Genomic DNA, 24450 nt, shown 5'->3' on the forward strand with positions numbered 1-24450 from the left:
CTCCCCAGGTTGTCTCATAATAAAAGAAGGAAATAGATGCCAAGACATTTGGAAACTCTCCAGTCACTGTATAGGCTGAAAGGGATGTTGTTTAATCATGATTACTAAATCCTGAGAGCCGCGTCACTCTTGCTTTTTTCCATATTTGCATTTTTAATAGAAAAGGAAGCTTGGTCCTCATAAAAAAGATTTAGATATTACAGAAGATTAGATAAAAGAAAAACTGCCATTTCCCTCTCTCCCCTCTCCTATCCCTCATCTATAACCCCCGCTCACTTCCCAATTTTAATGAAGTACCTGTTTTGTGTGAATCTTCCAGATTTTTTTCCCTAAATCGGAATCATACAGTAGATCATATTGCAAAATCTGCCTTGTTATGTAACAACATATTCTCTCCCATAGTATGGATACACCATAATTTATTTAACTCGGCCCCTAAAATTTGACTTTTTGGTTTCCCCCAATGTTTTGCTACTGTAAACTATGGAATGAATATATTTCTTTAACCATAGTCTTTGAATTCTTGTGTGACTATCCCTTTAGAATAAATTCCTAGAGGTGAAATTTCTGGGTCAAGTAGTACATGCAATTTTAATTTTGATAAAGCTTATCAAATTATTCTCTGAAAAGACTGAATCAATTTACAGCCCTCCCAAGAGCATCACTTCTCCTTTCGATCTCACAGAGAGGGAAAATAAAGGGAAGGTTGCGACGTTCAAAGACTCTCCAATGCCCTTGAAAAACAAAGGTGATGCTGAGGTCAACGTGTCCCTATTTTCACTGTGGACTTGAAATTTCCATAATGAGGAAATAAAACACATGATTTAAGAAAAAAAACTGTTAAGCAATGAGATTAATGAGAGTTGAGAGTTTATGACTTGAACATTTGCTGGTTAATAGATTTAGGGATAGAAACAGTGTTACGTCAATTACAGTAATTAACCAGAGATGAAGACGAATTGAAGAGAAGCTCTCTTGCCAGCCAAGCCTCAATTTAAAAACCGAGTAATGAGCTGCTGGTGGGGATGGGAAGGCGAGAAAAGGGTTAGGGTTGAGAAAAGGATGAAGCTCTCATTCTCCAAGATGTGTGCCAGGTTCTCAGAAACAGAGTTCCATTCTGCCCCCACATCCCAGAGAACCCCATCTGGAACAGCTTGCTTTTCAAGAAATAGGACCCTTTTTAACAAACACATTTTGGCTATATCACCCAAGGTATTTTTTTTTTCTCCTTAAATGGAGTTAAACTTTTTCTGAACCTGAAAGAATATGACCCTGAAGGAAACTTAGCTTGTCCTGTGATGGCATGCACCAGCAGCGAAAACACCAAATGCAGCACTTTCACATCTTGCTGACCGAGTCAGAGAGAATTCATGACCCACCTAGTAGTCAAGTTTTTTGAACACAGGTCTTTAGAATGGACAAATAAATAAATAAAAACATTTGAGGGAAAAGGCAGTACATTCCAAAGCTATGACCAGAAAGCATCTATAGTACTTCACCAAGATAAGAGCACTTTACTTATTGTTACATACAATCACTCTGGCCATTAAGTCAATGGCTGTTTTTTAATTTCCTTTTTTTTTTTTTCTTTTTTTGACAGAAAGTAAAATGTATTCTTTTTGGTCGAGTTTGACAAATGCATAAAATCACATAACTCCCAGCACGATCAAGAGACAGGACATCCCCATCACCCCAAAACACTTCAGTCATGCTGTCCTTTGTGGGCAACCCCTCTGAAACCCCCACCCTCACTCCCTTATAGCCACATACCTATCTTCTGTCTGTATAGTTATACCTTCCCTAGAGAATGTCATATACATGGAATCTTAGCCTTTTGAATCTGGCTGTGGTCATGTATTTGTGACTCATCCATGTGGTTGTATATATTAATATTTGTTGCTTTTTCATTGCTATGTAGTATTCCAGTGTGTGTGTGTGTGTGTGTGTGTGTGTGTATACCATGATTTATCCATTGTCCAGTTGTGGGACATTTGGATGACCTCCAGTTTGGACAGTTATAAATAAAGTCACCATACACATTCACATGCAAGTTTTTGTGTGAAATTAAGATATCCTTTATCTTGGGATTGCTGGGCCCTATGGAAATCCAACTGCTACTTAATTTCCTTAGGGTACAAGGAGCCTAGAAACAGTTCAGATGCTCTGGGGGTTGAATACTCTTCTCCATGAACACTGTTCTCACTTATGTAGCATGAGTCTGGGAGTGAACAAGCTATGATCTGGTCTTGTCCAGTCATCCATTCCAGCTGTGTCCCCAGCATGGAATAAGGGGCTCAGGATGTGGACTTGATGTCTTCAAGTCCAATGACTCCAGAAAATCACTTGCCTGTTTTGGGGAGAGCCGTAAGTCAAGCTACCCCAGGACACTCCATTTCCTTTCCTTTCCTCTTCCCATCAATGTCTGTATCTTAAAAGTTTCATCAAGATTTGTAGACAAATAGATATTGGGATTTTCAAGTGAAGGAAATTATGTTAATGGAGTTCTTATTACTTTTCCATTTGAAAGTTTTTGAAAATATATGCAGTTCCCAAATTTGCTCATTAAATGTGAATTTATAATGTGATTATATTCCCAGAAAGCTAAAAATATTATCATAATTATACGATCCCTACTATATCTGAATTATTAGATACAATTTTGGATGATTTGTCTTCAAAAAGATGAAATATTTAAAACTTTTTCTTCTTTTCTGTCGCAAATGAACACAGCTGAGTTAAATTCAGTTGTGTACCGTTTGCGACACACAATGATTTCTATCTTGTTTCAATTGAATGAAGTGTATGAGACCTCTATTTTTATGTCTAGTGTCAACTTATTTCATGTTTCCAACTTTCCCTTGTTTTTCTGAAATAATAAGGAGAAAAATGCAATTAAAATATGCAAATAATGCTGCAGACAGCACCACCGCAGCTAATCATGGTATAAATAAAGTAATAGGACACTGGCACATAGAAAAGGAAGTTTGGGGAAATTAACATTTAATTCACGAAACCACAACTAGTGAAAAGGTGAATTTTAGAGGTTTGAAAAACTGTGGAAGCATGCTTGTGTTGTTCTGCCCGGTTCCAAAAACAAACAATCTTATTTTAATCATCTTGTTAGTAGGTAGAAAATGGGCACGTTCCACCTGATAACTTCCACAGTCCAGTGAAGCTAGAGTTAACAAAATGAGTTTAGACAATCATTTGTCTTGCAATTAGTTCATTCATTCATTCATTGGACATGCCTTGACATCCCCTATGTCCATAGAGGCATCAAGTAAAACACTGTCCCCATCTTTGAACCACTTACAGTGAAATGGATAGGATGGAAAAGCAAGGCAAGTATTGTCAGTGGATATCTAGCCAAGACAGAGGGTCACATGGGGAAGGATCTTCTTAAACGGGGTGATATTTGAGCTGACTCAAGTTAGCCTGGTTTAGGGAGGAGGGAACTCTCCTCCCTTCACTCTATGCAGATGAAACAGCATAGAGCATAGGCATGGATGGAGCGATTGCCAGGGAGTACAGGAAGGTAACACTAGAGCCTGAAGCCATATATGTGTTTCCTAGACTGCTGTAACAAATTACCACCAACTGGGTGGCTTATAACCACAGAAGTTTATTCTTTCACAGTCCTGGAGGCCAGAAGTCTGAAATCAAGGTAACAACCTGGCTGGTTCTTCTGGAGACTCTGAGGGAGAGTTGGTTCCATGCCTCTCTCCCGGTCTCAGGTGATTGTGGGCAACACTTGGCATTCCTTGGCTTATAGAGCCATCACTCCAATCTCTGCCCCCACCTCCCGCTGGCATTCTCCTCCCTCTGTCTCTGTCTCTATCCCTTCACATGGCGTTCTTTTTTTAAAAAAAAGTTTATTTATTAATTATGAGAGAGAGAGTGGGTGGGGGAGGGGCAGAGAGAGAGAGAGGGAGAGAGAGAATCCCACGCAGGCTCCATGCCACCAGCACAGAGCCCCACACAGGGATTGAACTCGTGAACCGTGAGATCATGACCTGAGCTGAGATCAAGAGTCAGACGCTCAACCAACTGAGCCACCCAGCTCCTCCCACATGGCATTCTTAAAAAGACACCAGTCATTGGATTTAGGGCCCACTCTAACCTAGTATGGCCTCATTTAACCTGTTTACCTCTGCAAAGGTGCTATTTCCAAATAAGGTCACATTCACAGGGGATTTGGTCTTCCATACCAAGGTTATGACTCCAACATATCTTTTTGGCAAACACAGTTCAACTCACAACAAAACAGGGTCCCTCAGACTACAGCCTACCCATTGCCCTTTTGCGGTTATTGCTTGTAAATAGGGTTTTATGGGAACGCAGCCACACCCACTTGTTCACCGAAGGCAGAAAAGAGTCATCGTGACAAAGACCATGGGGTCCACAAAGCCTAAAATATTTACCATCTGGCCCTTCCAGAAAAAGTTTAGGGACCCCTGAGCTAGAGAGAAATCTGGTAATCATGAATGGCCTTGGGGTTAAGCCAAGGAGTGAGACCGTGGTGCCGACCACTCTAGGGAATGTGGTCTGATGTTGATAGAAAGTGTGCAGGCACCAATGGGCTGGAGAAGTCACAAAGAGAAGGCAGAGTGGGCAGGGGATTTGCAGGCTCCAGTGAGATATTGCAGTGATTAGTGAAGGAAGGGGCGGGAGACCATGCAGTGGAGAGCGAAGAATGAGATGTGGTGTCTGTGATTGGGACGATTATGCACTATGAGAAGATCAAAAGGGAGGTGCAGAGATGGAACTGAAGGGGAGTCAGTGGGGCAGGGGGGAGAAGACCATGGAACGGGAAGGCAAGGGGGAAGATGAGCATTCTCCATGGGTCTTAGAAATGCCACGACTGAGGATGGTAGTGGGGTGGTGAGGAGCCCCATAAGCCAGGGCACGTGCTTCCCAAAAGGTCTAGAGCACTGTAGTTCCTTCCCAAAACACTAGCACCCATAATTCAACTGGTGCAGCCCCCGTGCACAAAGTGACGGTGTGATTAATGTGGATTCTGGCGCTCCATCCTCGTAGCAACTTAATAAAGTATGTGCACAGCCTCCAAATGAAGGCTGTAATCACTTTTCCATAGTTTCTGAATTATGAAGTTGGATTCCCATCACAAGCGCTGTCAAGTTTTTTTGGCTTCGAAACCAATTAAAATGATGAACAGCTGTGAAAGGAACCAGACGTGCATTTCATCTTCCTCCAGAACAGTTAGGGATCAGTCCTTTTCCGTGTCACGTTTCACATTAGCCGGGAACATGAAATTGGGCTTGTTCAAAGGTAAGACTCAAACAACTTCTTCATGGAACAGAACTGATCCACTTAGCATTTTTTTTTGTCCCCCAGCTGTAAACACTAAGATATTTACAATGTGCCTTTCTTCCTTCTGGCTTCTCTCCCAAGATCATAACACCCGGTATCCATCCTCTCCTGTTAGTAAGGTTATCCTAAAAGGAATCACCAAAGCAGGAATTAACTTTGGAAAAAAAAAAAAAAAAAAGACAAGTGAAAAGATTGCGGGAAGATTTTGTGTTTGATTTAGTATGGATGAGAAAATAAGTGGCAACGGAAAACCTTGAGACCCACCCCCCCCCCACCACCACACACACATCTTGCTGCTACATCATTTATCTCAGGTATATTAACGTGCCCACCCATTTCCAAGGGTACTGGGATAAGTTTCGTAATTTTTTCCCCACTTTTCATGGTAGGAAAGACCTGCAGAGAGAAGAAAATGAGTCTCCATCAGATCACATTCCCAGGACAAAGTCAACCTGTTCTAATTAAAAAGACTTGAGCAAGTCACATTCCCCCAGAGCCTCAGTTTTCCTGTCTGTAAAATGGGGGTTACAATACTCAATTCTCAAAACTACCATGAGGCTCAACCAACATTAATTTGTGTTGAATTATACACGTATGTGATTTATACCTAAAACTTGTACCTGTATGTATAATAACAATAGACCCCTGTGTGATCTACTTCTTCTTCATGTTGCTATGCTTCTGACAGGTGGAAAAAATAGCATTTTTGGAGATAGTCTCCAATAAATAACATTTGGACTGGACAGCCCCTTCGCTGAGGTGACTCAGTTATCAGTGAACTCTTTGCTATTTTTAGGGCTAAAAAGGGAGAGGCAGGCAATACTGAAGTTGTTGAGTCAGTCACACAGGGAGGGCTGTAAAGCGGTGTCTCCCTTTCTCCCAGGACATCTGGACTCATAGGCAGTGGCCTGGGACCCCAGCAGCCATTCAGAGGCGAGCAGAACACACAGAGGACCTGAGGGAGGGGAAGCAGTGATCTCCTATCTCTACAACATCGCAGAATACCCAGCCAAAAGAGGGAAGCACAAATCAACTTGTACCTCGTCACCTTGACAACACAAATTTAGACCCTGGCTGCTAGATGCTCTTCTGATTCCTTTTCCAAAACAATGTCTCGCTCTCGTCCTGCTGATTTACACTATTGCCATTGCAGGGCCTGAGAGCACACTCTGTCTTTGCGAGACTGGGAGAAGCGGGCTTGAACAGCCTTTGGAACAGGCGACTCCCAGCCGCTTCAATCTTCCCTCCCAGACAAGGGGTGAGGTCCAACAGCAGCTACTGTCAGCCCTTCCGAGGGCTGCCCCCCTCTTCTGTCCTGGGTCCAGGAGGACATCCCTGCAGTCTCTTGTGGGATCGCTCTCCCCATCTTCTCATTAAGTTGCCAAGACTAACTTGGACTGCCTTTCTTAAACCCACATCTCTTCTTTTCCTTCAACCTGAAGTTAGCTGCTGCCTCTGTCACCCTCTCCTGATGTGACAGGTAATGAAGTGATAAAGGCGCTCAGCACATCCACCAGTTGCCTTTGTGCAACTCGCTCAAGGTCAGCCTTGTCCTTGTGGGGACACAGAGGCACCTCGGCAGTGAAGGGCCCTGGGAAAGGCGGGGGTGGGGGGGTGCATCCAGCAGGGTTAGCACAGGGCCGGGAGGATTGACTACCCGGCTGATGGAACAGGTTGTACACCAGCATTGGCTTCAAGCGGGATCTATGCTCAAAGAGGTGATTGTCTCTGTGCACCCTCATTTTTATTAAATCCAAATTGTATCCTACTGCGTTAACTTTAGTTTGTCTATATCACTTGTTAGAACCCAGGAAACCCATATTGTTTCTTTTCAGGAAAGAGGCAGGGCTGTACAACTGAGCAGCTTTGAAATATACACACACTTTTAAAGAAATGCTTTAATTCCTATTGCTATTAAAACAGCTTGGCATTAAGTTTTGTCTATAATTGGGTATATTTTTAAAGTTTTGACAGAACTTTATTTTAAGCAGCAGGAAGCAAAAAATAATTCACACCTTAATATTCATCAAAAATTATTTAACAGCAGGAAACCTTCACTTTGAACTTCCACTCTTCTTTCTTGCAGAATCAATTCCTGTGACAGCTCTCACCTGCCAGGAGCACAGACAATCCAATAATATTATGCGTAGTAACCGCACACCTTATCTTGCTTTCTTGTTTTCCCTGGTCTATCAGGCCACGCCTTCAGAGCCAAGTAATCCATTGTGACAACTCTATTCTCAGAACTGACTTTCTCCATAGAAAGCACTTCACTCTGAAAAATGCCAAGAAGCTCCTGATGCTTCCAAAATACCACCCTTCAATCTCTACTATTAGAGATTGAGTTCTTTGGCTCCTTTGCATGTCCTTTCCCTTCTGCTAAAGCAAATAATACTGGAAAAGGCACTGTACTGAACTTATTCATGCTAAGATATGAATGGCTTACCAAATTCAGTTTCTTCCTGTCGTAGAGTTTAGGTGGAAGGGGGAAGAGGGGAAGTGGGTGGAGAAGATTGTAACAGGGAGATTATGAATGTGTAAGGGGAAGGGAAGGGCCACAGGCAAGCCTGACCCCTTGCAGCACTTTACAAATAAAAGAGTCAGTGTGCATACACGAATCCCCTGGGGAGCCAGTTAAAATGCAGATTCACATTCAGCCAGCCTGGGGTACCGTCTAAGATTCTGCGTTTCTAACAAGTGCTCAGGTGATGTCAGTGCTACTGATCCCTAGGCCACACTGTATTGACTATACATCAGAATCGCCTGCAGAGTTGGGTTTTGTTAACTACTGATGCCCAAGCTCCGCCCCAGATGAATTAAATCAGAATCCAGGGGTCACTCAAGTATCCATCCTTCTAGAAGGTCCCCAGGCAATTCCCCTGAGCAGCCTGAGTTGAAAGGCACAGTTGGCTGCTAAAGATTGTGTTGAACACTTGGGTGTCAGTCCATAATTAATGTATTCACTCATGACGGCCAAAGGCAAGGCACCCCAGCTCTTGTATGTTCCTCTCCAAAAGTGGCTTGCTACTCTACAATGCCTGGCAAGTAGTTGGTACTCGAGAAATAGTTGTTCATTGAAAAAAATAAATAGGTGACAGGCCGAACACAATGAATAAAGGCCAAGAGCCTACAGAATGTAAAGAATGGAAGCTAGAACGTCGAAATGACAAGTGACAAGATTGAGATTTGAGGACAGAAAATCTTTTCCATTACTCCTTCAGATCCCCTGTGCAGATAATCAGTTCTTGGCCCCTCTCGAGGCCGAGTCTGCTGATAACAGGAGAACCCGAAGCCGTGATATTGCCAGTGCTTTATTCCAGTGGTTCCCAAACATTGACCGGTCACAAACACACCTGCATGATTCTTGCCACGGGTGTTATTATTTACCTAGGAGATTTCCTTAAATTGACTCACCTCTTTTATTATAAATGAATGTGTTTTGAAGGGAAACTATAAATCACTATTTCAAACAGATAAACAACCAATATCCCTTGACATAAATGGAAGGTAACTGTCAAAATACATACAGTGAAAACAACTCAAGCTGGATACCCTGCCTGCCAATGCTTGCCTCTGTCAGATAAGAAGACGTATGGCAAGACTGAGGGAGGTATTAAAGACACAGTGCGCTTAACGGAGACTTGTCTGTCACTGCATAATAAGAAGGATTGGGGGACTGCTTTGAAAGAAGTCACGGTCTGGCCTGCAAGGCCGTATTAGTAAGGCACGGCATGTATGCATCGCATGAAACATCTCTCTTGGCCAGCAGTTCTCAAACTGTATTCAGAAATCCAAGGGCCACTAACGGGCACCAGGGTGGCTCAGTCGGTTAAGCGTCCAACTTTGGCTCAGGTCATCATCTCACAGTTCGTGGGTCTGAGCCCCGCATCGGGCTCTGTGCTGACAGCTCAGAGCCTGGAGCCTGCTTAGAATTCTGTGTCTCCTTCTCCCTCTGCCCCTCCCCCCCACTCATGCTCTGTTTCTCTCTCAAAAATAAATAACATTAAAAAAAAAATTTTTTTTAAGAACGCCTAGGGCCATCAAGTAGTGCTGAAGAGGCTCTGGGGGAAAAAAAGAAGAAGAAGCATTTCCAAGATTTCAGTTTCTGAGGAATCCAGCCACCCATGCTTACATACACTGTGATGTTTGTTTTTCAAAAAGAGTTCTGCTTCTAAGAGGAACAACATAATCGAGAGGAAAAGGGACTAGCTTGAAGCTTGCCGTTGGAAGGAGGAGAAGGAGATTTCTCTTTTGAAAGCGTATTTGCTGCTTTGGGCCTCAAAGGCGTCATACCCACCTTGGATGAGAGAGTTTACTAACCAAAACTATGCTGTTTGAAAAATGAATGGATCACGCAAAGTAAGAGATGTGTTTCCTGGCCCTTTAGTGAGGTGTGTCTTGGGTGGGGGTTCAATTTTGGCTCAATTTACACGCTTGGATTTAGACAAAATGACCCATGGACATTGTAGGGTGTAAGTACACTAAAATGTGTATTTACTTCAATTTGCTAGGTATTTTTCTCTTTTAAGCAACGTATGCAATAGAATGTGATGGTTATGTTCCTTTTTTTTTTTTTAATGTTTATTTCTTTTTGAGAGAGAGAGAGAGAGTGCTCGTGCTAGCAGGGGAGGGGCAGAGAGGGGGAGACAGAGGATCCAAAGTCGGCTCTGTGCTGACAGCAGAGACCCCGATGCAGGGCTCGAACTCACGAACCGTGAGATCATGACCTGAGCTGAAGTGGGATGCTTAACCGACTGAATCACCCAGGTGTCCCTGGAATGGTATGTTCTTATGCAGAGCAGCAAGACTGCATGGTTAGAGGAGAGGCCTTTCTGAGTCAGACTGTTTATTTATTTTGAGGAAGAGAGAGAGAGAAAGAGAGAGATGGGCAGGGAGAGAGAATGCTAAGCAGGCTCTGTACTGTCAGAGACTCTGTCTCCTTTCATCTTTGTGACCTCAGGCAAAATACTCAGTGTCTCTGTGCCTCAGTTTCCTTGCTCATGGAACAAGAGTGATAAGAATATTGTCTACCCCCTAAGGATGTTGTAAGGAGAAGCTGACGCATGCAAAGCATCCGAAAGAGCCCCTTGCACAAAGCAACCACTCATTGTGTGTTACCTGTTGTTATTATGGCAAAAAAATTTTTTTTTACATAAAATCAAGTGTTATGCCATGAAAATTTTGTCTTCCACCCCAGACCCCATGACCCTCCCTAGAGGCAGAGTAGTATATATAGGTTCTTAGGTATCTTTCCAGAAATACTGTATGCATTTACTATAAAGAATATGCTCTCTAAGCACCTGGGTGGCTCAGTGGGTTAAGCGTCTGACTCTTCATTTCGGCTCAGGTCACGATCTCATGGTTCGTGAGTCTGAGCCCCGTGTAGGGCTCTGTGCTGACAGGGTGGAGCCTGATTGGGATTCTCTCTCTCTGTGCCCCTCTTTCTCTCAACATAAATAAATAAACTTTTTAAAAAATACTTTAAAAATATCCTTCTCTTCTGTGCAATTAGGAGCTCACAAGGCTCCTACACCCTGCCTTTCTTTTAATTTTTTTCTAATGTTTACTTATTTTTGAGAGAGAGTGCAGGCTGCGGAGGGGCAGAGAGAGGGAGACACAGAATCTGAATCAGGCTCCAGGCTCTGAGCTGTCAGCAGAGAGCCCAACGTGGGGCTCCAACCCATGGACCACGAGATCCAAAGTCAGACGCTTAACCGGCTGAGCCACCAAAGAGCCCCTACACATTGCCTTTCTTACTTGACAATACTTGTTAGGAATGAGTTCATGATAGGCTTGGTCCCTCATTCTTTGCTGAGCCTGCAGAGTTTGGCATCTTGTGGAGGCCCCATTGTTTATTTAAGTCGGCCCCACTATTGAACATTTACAATCATGCTGCCAGGAATACACTCAAAAGCAAATGTTTCATACATGTGCAAGTATATCTTTAGGATAAATTCTTAGAAGTGGGATGGCTGGGTCAAAGAGTCTGTGGATCTTTTATTTTGGTAGATATTGCCAAATTCCTCTTCCAAGAAATGGCACCAATTTGCACACACAGCTCTCTGCCCTCCTTCTCAGAAAACTATTTTAAATTCATAAAACAAAATACATGAAATAATCAAAGAAAGCAACTGTATTGAGACACAGTTGTCCACGTGTAAGAATACAAGTGTGAAATGGTGATACATATTCTTTCTCAACACGTTGAACAACAAAATCTAGTGGCAGGTAGGAGTGAATAGGAAAAATATTTCAGCATATCTGCAACAACTGTAACGTGATATGAAACTACATGCTGGTGACAAGCTCCCAGGTCCTGCTAATAATATCGTGGCTTGTAGCCTCCATCCGTAATTGAAGGAAATGCTAAATCTGACTTGGCAGCTAGTGATAATAAAGATGTAAATTCTTTCAGAACAAGTGAGGGGCCCTATCAGTGGAACCGAGCCAGCCCTCAGAGATTAACTGTGGTGAGTGGCAGCTTCTCGTCAATGCAGCAGGTCAACCCCAGGAATTCACACTTTCAGGGCAGCTCTTAAATTTCGTGGGTGGGAATCAGCCTCATCTAGCCAAAACCCATTTCATTGGCCTTCTGAAGTGATAAGACAAGTCAAGATGTGGACAGGCAGGGATAAGTCTACAGAAGCCACCAAAGATGTTGCTTTGACTGTTTCTCAGAGATAGCCCTACCTCTTCCTTCAGTACACCTGCTCTCCTATCCCCAGGGTTTGGGAGAATATTAAATAAAATAAGAGAATTTTAACTCCTTTGAAAACAAAAAAGCACTCGTTCTTTGTTTTCATGTTTATTTATTTTAAGAGAGAGAGCGCATGTGTGCGAGTTGCAGAGGGGCAAAGAGAAAGGGAGAGAGAGAATCCCAAGCAGGCTCTGCGCTGTTAGCTCAGAGCCCCCCTCGGGGCTTGATCCCACACAACGCGAGATCGTGACCTGAGATGAAATCAAGAGTCACAGGCTTAACCAACTGAGCCACCCAGGAGCCCCTAAAGGGCACTCATTCTTAAGACTCTGTGTTAACCATTGGGAATTAATATTATTTTCTCTTCTTATGTGTAGTGCTTAGAACCTCTCTCAAATCTGCTGATAAAAGTGACCCTGTGGGCCAAGGAAGGAGCTGTTTAGCTTTGGAAAATATAAAAAATCTAGTGGTCCAGGACACCGTCTGGGGTGATCCTTGCCCGGCCTGGCTAGGATGCTACCTTGTTCTCTTACCCCGAGAATATTCCAGTGGCTAGAGAAATTACTGGAATTTACCAGAGCAAGAAGGAAGTGATGGTAGGAGGCGTCAAATAAGAGAACACCCCGTCACTGGAAAAATGCACAACTCTGGCAATCTTAGGAGTATAAAAGAAAGATTTCAAACAATTTTCTGACTATGCATCTTTTTTTTTTTTTTTTAATTTTTGAGTGCTGGAGAAATGTTAAATTTCATTAAGTTTTACGGCCAGACTTAATATAGACATAAATCCCTTTAATGTTGGTTTCAGTCAAAAGTGAGCTGAACATTATCGTTAAAGCAGTGCATGTGGGAGAATTATTTGAGGAAAATCAAAATAGGCACAGTTGGGAACGTTCAGCCATGACCATATTAGATGCAAGCAGCAAAATTCTGTAGGCTCTAAAGGACTGGGCTATTTTGCTGCTCAGTTTCCATACAGACGAGCTTTGTTCCGGGGCAATATGGTTGCAGTTTGCAAGTCTATCTGGGGAAACTCATTTCTCTTTCATTAGTCCAGGAGCGCAGTGCAATTTCAGCTAATACGGTTACACAGCTCCTAGCTGGGTTATTTGGTTAAATGCCTTCAGGGAAAGTAGCAAGGCAGAATAAAGGGACCAACGAGACAGATGTACTTTCTTGTTCTGAGTGCCTATAGCTGTGGGAAATCTCATTGGCGATTAATCACATGCCACGCTGTACTCATAAACTCCTATCATTTGAGATATTATTTAAGTGTGACATTTCACAGGGCACACCTTGTCTCCTGGTCCAATTTCTTTGATATCTGAGCTTACAGATGACTCTAACTGGGGAGATCTACTTGCCATAGTTCTTGGACATGGTAGCACTTACATGCATTTGTGTGGCATTGATGAAAGCGCTCCCTGCTGGTGGGTGAGTTGCAAAACCACACCCTCCTTCCCGGCCAGCAAATTAGAAAATGTGTTCCCTTCTGGGCAAACAAATGAGAAAAGAGTGCCCCCACCCCAAGACAGGCCAATTCTTTTTTAAAGCCCCACCCCAGGGCACACAGCTTGTGGAGTCCAGGGCAGCCTTGAATTCCTCCCCTTGGACATGCACCCTTATGCACAACTGTGCATGGGCAGCCCTGATGAAAAAAAGACCACATTCCCAATGTTGTAGTCAGACTACAGAGGTTGCTCCTCACGCTCTAAAGAGGTCTGTTCACTCATAGCCATGGATCCCCACGTTACCTACCTTGGCCTATTAGGAAAGCTAGGTACTGTCAGAATGTGAGCACAGCATCATATTTCAAAATGAAAGATGAGTATGGCCTTGTGTGGCAGACAGGACATTTGTAGATGGAGAGACAAAGGCCTAGAGGGTTGTTGCCTCTAGAAACAGCCTTCAACCAGTGATGGACAGGGAGATGGTAGCAATAATGGTGAGGCCTCCCTACCGTCCCAGCCTTCTGCCTCCAAGAGTGCCCCTACCAGTTTCTGACCATAGTAACACCCGATGACCCACCTTTGATTGGCATGAGACCCGGGAGACGTAAATGTCAAACTCTTAGCCATGTAGTAAGGCTAGTTTGTATCAGATTCCTTTTCAGCAGCTACAACCCACCTAGAGAGAAGAGGAAAGGGGACGGGCACGTCTCAGAGCAAAAGGGGGCCCTCAGGAAGACAAGGACTACGCAGGATGCTATAGTGTAGGCCTCGGGCTCTCAGAGGGCAGCCTGATTTGGCAAACTCTTTCTATAAAAGTAAATATTTCGAGATTTGTAGGTTTCTGTCATAACCGCTTAAGTCTGCTGTTGGAGTGTGAAAGCAGCCAGTGGCCACTAAACAAATAGACATGGTTATGTTCCAATAAAACTTTATTTACAAAAACAGGTAGAGGGTCAGATTTGGTACATACCATATTTTGTGACTCTTGCTATCGGTGATCAAAGAGAGTGAAGGACACAGAAGAAGTAGGAGTGAGAGAATGCCCCATTTTGGGGCAATGCACTTGCCAGCTTACATCGATTCTTTCATTCTGCCCTCACAGCAACCAGGTACTTACATCTTATCACCTGCATTGTAAAGATGAGGAAACTAGGGTTTCCAGAAAACAAGATCATTGCCAAGACCAAACTGCTTAGGTTTGACACCAGATCTGTCTGACTTGAATGCCTCTCTCCCTTTCTCTAGTCCAAGCTGATGCCTACAGACACATTTGTTGTGTACAACCCCAACAGGGACAGTCTGCGGGTCCCAGAGGCATTAAATTCCAGATTTGGGGGCAAGAGTGGCAGTGCCGGAGCCAGGTTCAGTCTCGGGGAGTCTTAGAAGCTTCTCTGTGTATGTGAAAGCCAAGGGGCATGGTTGCCACTGGGTTCACCACCAGCTTTCACGGTGAGACCAGCTCTGGCATCCAACATGTGTCATTTGTCGGCCTGTGACTTTGATGGCTGCACAAAGGCAGCACCTTGGACATGAGAAATCAGAAGATTACTTGAAAATAAGTAAGTTCCTGTCCTTTCTTAGCTTAATGTGCAGGCAGGCCATCTGGTGGAAAGCTCACAGTACAAACAAGAACCAAAGTCATAACTATTAAGCCTCCTTTCTAAATTTTTTTTGGTGTTTATTTATTTTTGAGACACAGAGAGACAGAGCATAAGCAGTGGAGGGGCAGAGACAGAGGGAGACACAGCATCTGAAGCAGGCTCCAGGCTCTGAGCTGTCAGCACAGAGCCCGACATGGGGCTGGAACTCACAGACTGTGAGATCATGACCTGAGCTGAGGTCCGACACTTAACCGACTAAGCCACCCAGGTGCCCCTGAAACTTCTTTTCTAAGGACTAATCTAGACCTGCTTTCTGACCCCGCAGTCAAATATTCAGAAATTAAGCCCCAGAATTATTAAGTACCAGAGGGTTTATTTTCTCCTCCCACACTCAACTCTTATAAGAGAAACGAACCATTATCAGAAGTTTCTTCCAGAAATAACTTCCAGGGCAGCCCTGAGGTCGGTTTGGATTCAGTCCAGCCTTCTCACTTTCTGCACGACGGGACAATGATAATTCAAGTTCTTCATGATGACTCTGAATCATCCTGATCCTGAATCATCCGTGATTAAATTATGTTTGCTAAACAGTTAGTATTTTCTAAAGCAAGAAAATAAGACTAATGCGTTTCCAAAAGAAGTTATGGAAGAATCCAAACCAAAACAAGCGGCTGGCTTAGCCTGGGATGACCAGAGCATTCAACTTCCAGAGACACCACTTCCCCCTAAACGTCCACGTTATTGGCTATTTTAGAAAATTCCAGCATAACTCAAGCCCCATTTAATTTATTCCTGTACACAAATAATTTTATGGAAGGCAACATTGTAACTCAAATCAATAAATGATTCGGTTTGGGCTATAAAAGTATAAACAGAACACTTACAAAAAATTGCTCACTGTTCTTTCTGGCCATAAACCGTTTGATTTTTGGCCAAAAGACATGCCAGAGCAGCCACTTGCCTTCCTCGATACTCAGCCTAGACTCTTCCACAAGGAATTAAGCATTAGTCACCAAATTAACTAAAAGACAACAGCAAAAAAGTTTGTAAGTCATCAACCATTTCAACCTTCACAAGTGAATCTGACCCCTGACAACACATGGTCTTTCTCGTCTTACAAAAGTGGACTCAGGGTTCCATGGATTCTCAGGTGCCAGTTCTGCCATCAGATCTCTTCAATGTTCCCCCCAGCCCCACCCACCTCAAGGCAAGCCATTTTCTCCAGGACCAGGAATTGGAGGCAAAAAGCCTCAGCCCAGATCACAGGTAATAATTATAAACCAGAAAAGTGAACCCGGGTGAAAGAGTGTGACGTGGGCAATCAGGCAGCAAACACAGAGGTGCAGACCAGTTCGATTTTTCTTTTCTCTAATGTAATTTAACTTCTTATCTGCCAGCCTGATGGTACTCGCTCAAGGCAGAAATTTGACCTTGGTCAGTTCAGGGGGTGCCCCCCACTCCTGTCTCCAGAATTGTCCCTGAGCTTCAAAGGACCGGCACAGCGCTGAGGATGCGGGGTGCGTGCACTTGCGGCTCACGTCTGTGCCCCTGGATTCCACTCTTGCGTCCCCATTCTCACGGATTGGTTGTCACTTCGTGCAGATCCTGCCTGAACCCTGGATCCCCAGTGTCCTGACTCCAGAGCTTTCTAGGACAGCTGATTTTTACTGCCACACTCTCACCCCTGTCAGCCTCCCACAGAGTATTCTGTTGCCCACTGCTCCACACTGATGGCCAAAGAAATGCAGAGTGGGGCCACCCCAAGTCCCTGAACGCAGACATCCCGGGGAGCCGCTGCTGATCTGCAGCAACACAAGATGAGTCCCCTGTCCCCAGATGAGTCCCAGACCCCTCCGACTTTGGACATTCCAACCCCCATCCCACTCCAGAACAAAAAAAAAGAGGGCCCCCTCTGAGAGCCCCACAATAGCTACGTATTGAATGTTCTGTCCAACTTGCCTTATGCCAGGCAATTTTTCTCTCTTCTGTGGAGAAACAAACCAGGCTCAGCCTACAGTCCTCCCAGTCTGTTGCTTCGGCTTCGACTCCAGCTTTGAAGCCCCAAAGAGAAAGTATTAATTTGGGTTTCTCTCGACACTCCATCTACCAACTCTACCTAAGAATGCTCTTGTCTCAAAAACTCAGAGAAGGTTAGGGTAACCAAACATAGTAACTATTTCAAAATAGTATCCCTCAAAAGGACTGAAATCCAAACAGTTCAAGAAAAGTAAAAAAAAATAAAACGACACACAAAAAAACCATGCCTGATCTGAGAGTGTCTCCCAGAGACGGGAAATAGAGACCAGAGAGAGAATTAAATTTTTTTAAAAAGGTAAATGAGTGTAGTTTGGGACCAAAGGGGAGAAGGAGGAACAGATAATTTGGAGTCAATCATTATGGCCAGAGGAGACAGGAAGTTGTCCTCTCTGATGACCGGGTGTTAAAGGAAGACCTATATTCTAGAATAAAAGATAGGTTTATTCGACACAGAAGATGCATTGACCCAAACTTCCAACGGGGTAAGAGAAGGTGGAAAATGAGGGATTGATTTTTGATAGGTATGAAGTTTCAGTTATGCACACGAGTAAGTTCTAGAACTGTGCTGTGCAACACAGTCAACAATACGGTATTGTGTGCTTCACACTATGTTAAGAGGGTAGATCTCATGTTAAATGTTCTCACCGAGACAAAAACATAAATAACACACAGACACAAAAGAACAAAAGGAAATTTGGGAAGGTGATGAACATGCTTTTAGCACCTTGTCTGGGGTGATGTTATCATGGGTGTAGGCACATGCCCAAACTCATCATGCATGAAGTATATCAATGCCTCAATAACGCCAAAAATTCTTAAATTAAAAAAAAAAATTAACACCATAAACAAAAATAAATCCAATATGGATGAAAGAACAAAATGTGAGACCAGAAGCCATCAAAGTCCTAGAGGAGAAGACAGGAAGTAACCTCTTTGCCATCTGCTGCAGCAACTTCTTACTGGACATGTCTCCTGAGTCAAGGGAAAGAAAAGCAAAAATAAACTACAGGGACCTCATCAAGATAAAATCTCTGCACAGTGAAGGAAACAATCAACAAAACTAAAAGACAACCTTTGGAATGGGAGAAGATATTTGCAAACGACATATCTGATAAAGGGTTAGTATCCAAAATATATACAGAACTTTTAAAACTCAACACCCAAAAAACAAATAATCCACTTAAGAAAAGGGCAGAAGACATGAATGGATGTTTTTCCAAAGAAGACATCCAGCTGGCCAACGGACACATGAAAAGATGCTTAACATCATTCATCATCAGGGAAATACAAATCAAATCCACAATGAGATGGGACACCTGGGTGGTTCAGTTGGTTAAGCCTCTGACTCCTGATTTCAGCTCAGGTCATGATCTCACAGTTCATGGGATTGAGCCCCACATCTGCCCTGACAGCACAGAGCCTGCTCAGGATATTTCTCTCTCTCTCTCTCTCTCTCTCTCCGTCTCTCTCTCTCTCTCTCTCTCTCTCTCTCTCTGTCTCTGTCTCTCCCCCCCCCCACCCTTCTGCCCTGCTTGCACTCTCTCTCTCCCTCAAAATAAATAAATAAACATTTAAAAAAATGAGATATCCCCTTACACCTTTTGTCAGAATGGCTAAAATTAACAACACAGGAAACAACAGGTGTTGGCGAGGATGTAGAGAAAGGGGAATCTTCTTACACTGTTGGTGGGAATGCAAACTGGTACAGCCTCTCTAGAAAACAGTATGGAGGCTCCTCAAAAAGTTAAACATAGAACTACCTATGATCCAGCAATTGCACTACTTGGTATTTACCCAAAGGTTACAAAAATACTGATTCAAAAGGATACATCCACCTTAATGTTTACAGCAGCATTACCAACAATAGCTACGCTATGGTGAGAGCCCAAGTGTCCATCAACTGATGAATGGGTAAAGAAGATGTGATATAGATAGATAGATATAAATACATATACATGTATATAGTGGATAAAGAAGATGTGAGATATATGGAATATTACTCAGCCATCAAAAAGAACGAACTCTTGCCATTTGCAATGGGGTGGATTGAGCTAGAGAATACTATGCTAAGCAAAATAAGTCAGAGAAAGATAAATACCATATGATTTCACTCATGTGTGGAATTTAAGAAACAAAATAAGTGAACATAGTGGGGGGAAAATAGAGGCAAACCAAGAAACAGACTCTTAACTGGAGAGAACAAACTAATGGTTACTGGTGGCAAGGTGGGCGGGGGTGGGGGGGATGGGTTAAATGGGTGATGGGTCTTGAGGGCACTTGTGATGAGCACCAGGTGTTGCATATAAGTGATGAATCATTACATCCCACACCTGAAACTAATATTACACTTCATGTTAACCAACTGGAATTTAAATAATAAAAACTGGAAAAAAATAAAAACACAAATTTCAATCATCGTTTCACTATATGCTAACTAATTTGGATGTAAACTTTAAAAAATTAAAAATAAAATTAAAAAAAAAAACCACAAATTTCAGGGTGATGTCTATCCCAAACACAACATTTATTTAAATAAATTAGTATTATAATTCTGATTACTACAACTACTGGTGACTAATAGCCCTTTGTCCATCCAGCAAATGGAAATGCAAACTAATGGAATTCATCAGTTTGCTTTTAAAAACATTATGCCACTGATACATAAAGTTTACAGACTAAAGTGTTTTACCTCATACAAGGGCACGATTCCTGAAAATGTCTCAGGACCCATGAAATCAAGAAATGCCCACACTGGAATATATGCCTAATCCAGTGCTTTCTAGCCAAATGTATACTGTGGACCAGGAAGCCCTCTGGGTCTCTACTGCAAAACTCAAAAACAGAACAGAGAAAATGGGATTCTCGTTCTGAGCATTCCAGGCAAGCAGAGAAAGCAGTGGGAAGGATGAATTAGTCTCCAAAAGATGGTAGATCATTTCCCATCATGGGCCAAAATAAAAGGTCGGCCAACTAAAGGCCTAAATGGAAAACTATTTAAGTGGATATGTAATTGATTTTTTTTTTGGGGGGGGGACTCCCAAGGGGAAAAATGGAGGTGTTAGATGCATAGAATTTAAACTTCTAACCAAATACTGTAGGGTGTAGAGTACTCCCCGTTCATAATTGTATATTTATTTGTTTGGTCATTTGATTGATGTCTGTGCCCCCAGCTAGGCTGTAAGTTATACAAGGGCGTTCCCATATCTGGCATAATCACTGGCATATATTAGACTCTGACCTTTGTTGAGTGACTCAATGAGGTTGATATTGTGCTGATGTTAGGGGCTTGGGCAGAGGTTTAACACCCATAAATATAAAGGACACAAGCCTAGGTCAGTCTGAAGCAGGGAGCCTTCTGCACAAAGCAAGAAAACTCCAGAGATTGCCTCACTTGTGACATAAGACCGAGAGCATTCTGACCATCAAGCCAAGGAAGCATAACATAAGTCCTGGATTCTAGGTGAAGCCCATTCACCCACAGATGGTAACTCAACTTAAAATGGAGACAGTCCTGGAGAGCACAGGACTCAAATTTGCTAGTTCATTGAGGGCCTGAAGCAGAATGGAATGAGGAAGTCTGGGAAGAGGATAAAGGGAGGGACAGAGAGATCCAAGGACACACCAGCTCTGTCACCCCTTTGCAAGGGCTGGCCCAGGGAGGAACATTAACACAGCACTCCACAGAGGTCCTGTAAGCATCAGACAGTCATGTCTTGAAGCATCCTCTCTGGCCTGTCCACCTGGCTTGACTGACCTAATGAGACGCCTTGTGTTTTTCAGAACGCCGAAGCGAGCTATGACTTCAGCGGCAATGACCCCTACCCCTACCCTCGATACACAGACGACTGGTTCAACAGGTATACTGGGCCTCGGGGGCCACCTTTGACTTTAGATCTGGGGGTTTTGTTTGACTCTGTTTTGAAAACTTGGCTATTCCCAGGAAAATAATCTTAGTGCTTCCCTAAATTATACTGTGATTTTTCTCCGTCATAGCTACATTCTCTAAATTCTTGGATTTTGTTAATATGGCAATGTTCCTCTAGAATGGTCTTGGACTATTTTGTTTGGATGAGTTGGGAGTTATTTGCCACTTTACTAAAGATAGAAGATGGGGCGCCTGGGTGACTCAATCAGTTAAGCATCTGACTTCACCTCAGGTCATGGTCTCATGGTTTGTGAGTTTAAGCCCCGCACTGGGCTCTGTGCTGACAGCTCTGAGCCTGGAGCCTGCTTTGGATTCTATGTCTCCCTCTCTCTCTGCCCCTCAGTCTCTCTTTGTCTCTCTCTTAAAAATAAATAAACATTTTTAAAAAGACAAAAGAAAATAGAAATAATAATAAATCCTTTTCAACCCACCATAAGATGATAAAAAACATGCTCGTTCCACTTGATCTGTTGAAGACAACTGTTTTGGCCCTCTGCTCTGTTTCTATGTGTTTTGGAAAAATGCTTCTGCTGTAACCTTATAAGGGCTTGTGTAGTTCCTTGCAATGGAGCAGTAAGCATAATTGGCAAAGGTTTGAAGTATTTTTTTAATTGAGGCATAATCGACATATGACATTATACCAATTTCAGGTATACAACATAGCGATTTGATATTTGCATATGTCACAAGATGATCACTGCATTAAGTCTGGTTAGCATCTGACACCATGCATAGTACCAAAGAAATATTTTTTCTTGTTGATGAGGTCATTTAAGATCTATTCTCTTAGCCATTTCCAAATACACAATGCAGTGTCATCAACCCATAGGTTCGAAGCATTGCTTGGCGTCCTACCACGTTAACGTACCCAATGGTCCATCCAAAGGTGTGACTTTTCTTCCGCCTATTTTGCTACTAAACATGTAAACATGCAGTCTCTTTTTTCTCCAAGTAAAATTCTTGCCTTTACGGTTGATTGCATATGAGAGATATTGAGAAATAAAGTCGCGTGGCTTGCTTACTCAAAATCAGCTAGGTTTTAAACCTAGTGCTTCCCTATTATTGATGTTCTTGGATAAAGTTCATAAGAACATATGAACTTCAATTAATGGTGTAACAATATGTGTACATCACTCTACTCATTTCTTTCACTTCCATGGCAAACGCGTGTAGGCAAAATAAATGTTTCCGTTCTCTGTTCGGTGAGAAGGAAACAGGCTCAGAGAGGTTGTGTGTCTCTTCCCTGGTCAGACTAGGATGTGTCAGAGCCAACACTTGAACCCAAGCTTCAGACAGGTTTTTAAATCCAAACTGTACCATTCTTTTATAAGCAACATTTTTATGATAAAAGACACAAAGCATGATGGCCAGACAGTGGCCAGATATGGGTCCCCAGTGGACCAGGTGACTTATACTCTGTCCCTACAGTCAGCAAGTTGACCCGAGTGTGACTGGGGGACACAAAAGGGCACATGAGTTGGGGGTTTGGCAATTACAAAAAATGCAGAAAAGAAGAAAGGAGAAAAACCAGTCACATTTGCAACATTTTAAAAAAGATCATTACCTATGTTCAACAGCACAATTTACTCTTCATCAGCTTCTTCTATGACAGCTTTAAAATTATCACGTCGTGTTCGAAAGGGTCTGCTTAGGAGATGAGGGTGTATCCCAAAGGTCTGAGAACTTCTGACATGAAGCATCTCATACCCTCCACAACTTACAACCCGACCTCCTAACTTACCCTTAGCAAATAAACACTTTTCAGACACAGAGATGTGAAGTCCCCAGACAGATGTCACTAAGCCAAGGGCAAGACCTAACGGGTAATGGTGGTTTGGAACATTGCAGTGAGGAGGACCAAGAGGGGGTGCCCGGCTTCAACATGACTGCTTACCAGTTGTCCACATGACAGCAGGGCAGGAGCAATACATGTGTCACTTGTTCTCTCTACAGCTAGTAGGTACTAAATTAATCTTTGGTGGATTGATGCAGGCACAAAAATATAACCAACACAATGGTCCCCTCCCCCCCCACCCCGCCCCACCACGGCCCATTTTCTGAACCCAGCACAATCACCCCAAGCAAGTCTCCCTGTGTGATATGCTGTAAGAATATTCTTTAAACAAACAAACAAACAAACAAACAAACAGAATTGGCTTCTATTTTAAATACTTTCATTTGCAAACTTGTTCTTGAAAGTTCAACTTTAAACTGGCTAAAATCGTCTAACTAGGGCAAATTAGGGCTTCTTGCAACACAATTCTTCATTGTCAGTGGTAAAAATTCCCCAGTGTCCGATTGCCTGCGACACAGTATAATGAATCAAGCATGTAGGATCTTTGCTTATTAGGAAGCCACTGACTCAAGACACAGGAGCCACTTTGACCTATAAATAGGGCTTTTCCCAATAAGCAAGTCATATTCAAAGATCCTTATCCACCATCTTGTTATTATAAAGACTGGATGGTACCAGTTCAAATCATGGCCTCTCGAAACATAATTATTATTGTAAATGCTTATGGAAGGAAAGTGGGTCAAAGTCCAAGCCCACACCACTAGCAGGACCTGTGGTCTGAAAATTTGGGTCCTGGAGATGATTCCTTCTTGGCCCAAGGAGAAGTTGAATATAACATCCTATCCATGCGTGTAGGATAAGTTTATTCAGAATTCCCTCTGGTTGAAATATTTGCCTGGGATTTTCTTCCATATAACTTAGGGCTTGGGACAGGAGGAAGGAGATGAGTGGAGGAATACAGAAAATAAAATGGTCATGGGTTAGTAAGTGCTAACGCTTATCATGGGTACATGAGATTTCCACCTACTTTTGTAGATCTCTGGGGTTTTTTTTCCATAATAAGAAGTAAATTTAAAAAGCATGGGGCATAATTTAGTTTGGTATTTATGAAACTATTAGCTTTGATATGCAAACTTCTGAGGAGCTTGCAAAATGTCCTATGAGTGGAGACAGATGCCCAAATCACCACAGTGCTAAGTGTAGCTAGGGCTAAAATAGCAGCTTATTAAGCAGTTACTGTGTTTAAGGCACTGTTTTCAGTGCTTTGCATGTATTAATTCAGTTAATTCTCATAATAAACCTTTGAAATAGCTATTATCAGGGCACAGTGGGTTGAGTGCCCGACTTCGGCTCAGGTCATGATCCCACGGTTCATGGGGTTCGAGCTGCATGTCTGTGCTGACAGCTCAGAGCCTGGAGCCTGCTTCTGATGTCTCCCTCGCTCTCTACCCCTCCCCAACTCACACTCTGTCTCTCTCTATCTCAAAAATAAACATTAAATTAAAAAAAAAAAAGAAATAACTCTTATCAGGACTATCCCCATTTTGAAAATGGAGGCATAGAAAGGCCAAGTAACTTGGACAAGGTCATACAGCTAATACGTGGTGGAGACA

General features: G+C 42.9%; 1 protein-coding gene across 2 annotated transcripts in view; it reads left to right on the forward strand.

The window, feature by feature from the left end:
• Window positions 1-24450, forward strand: part of PCSK2 (proprotein convertase subtilisin/kexin type 2) — a 270236-nt gene that overhangs the window by 177190 nt on the left and 68596 nt on the right. For both annotated transcript variants that reach the window (XM_042980934.1, XM_042980935.1), the window contains one exon: window positions 20898-20974. In XM_042980934.1, the coding sequence (XP_042836868.1) occupies window positions 20898-20974 (77 nt within the window). The remainder of the gene's footprint in view (window positions 1-20897; window positions 20975-24450) is intronic.

Source organism: Panthera tigris, chromosome A3 (assembly GCF_018350195.1).
Source record: "Panthera tigris isolate Pti1 chromosome A3, P.tigris_Pti1_mat1.1, whole genome shotgun sequence".
Lineage (NCBI taxonomy): Eukaryota > Metazoa > Chordata > Mammalia > Carnivora > Felidae > Panthera > Panthera tigris.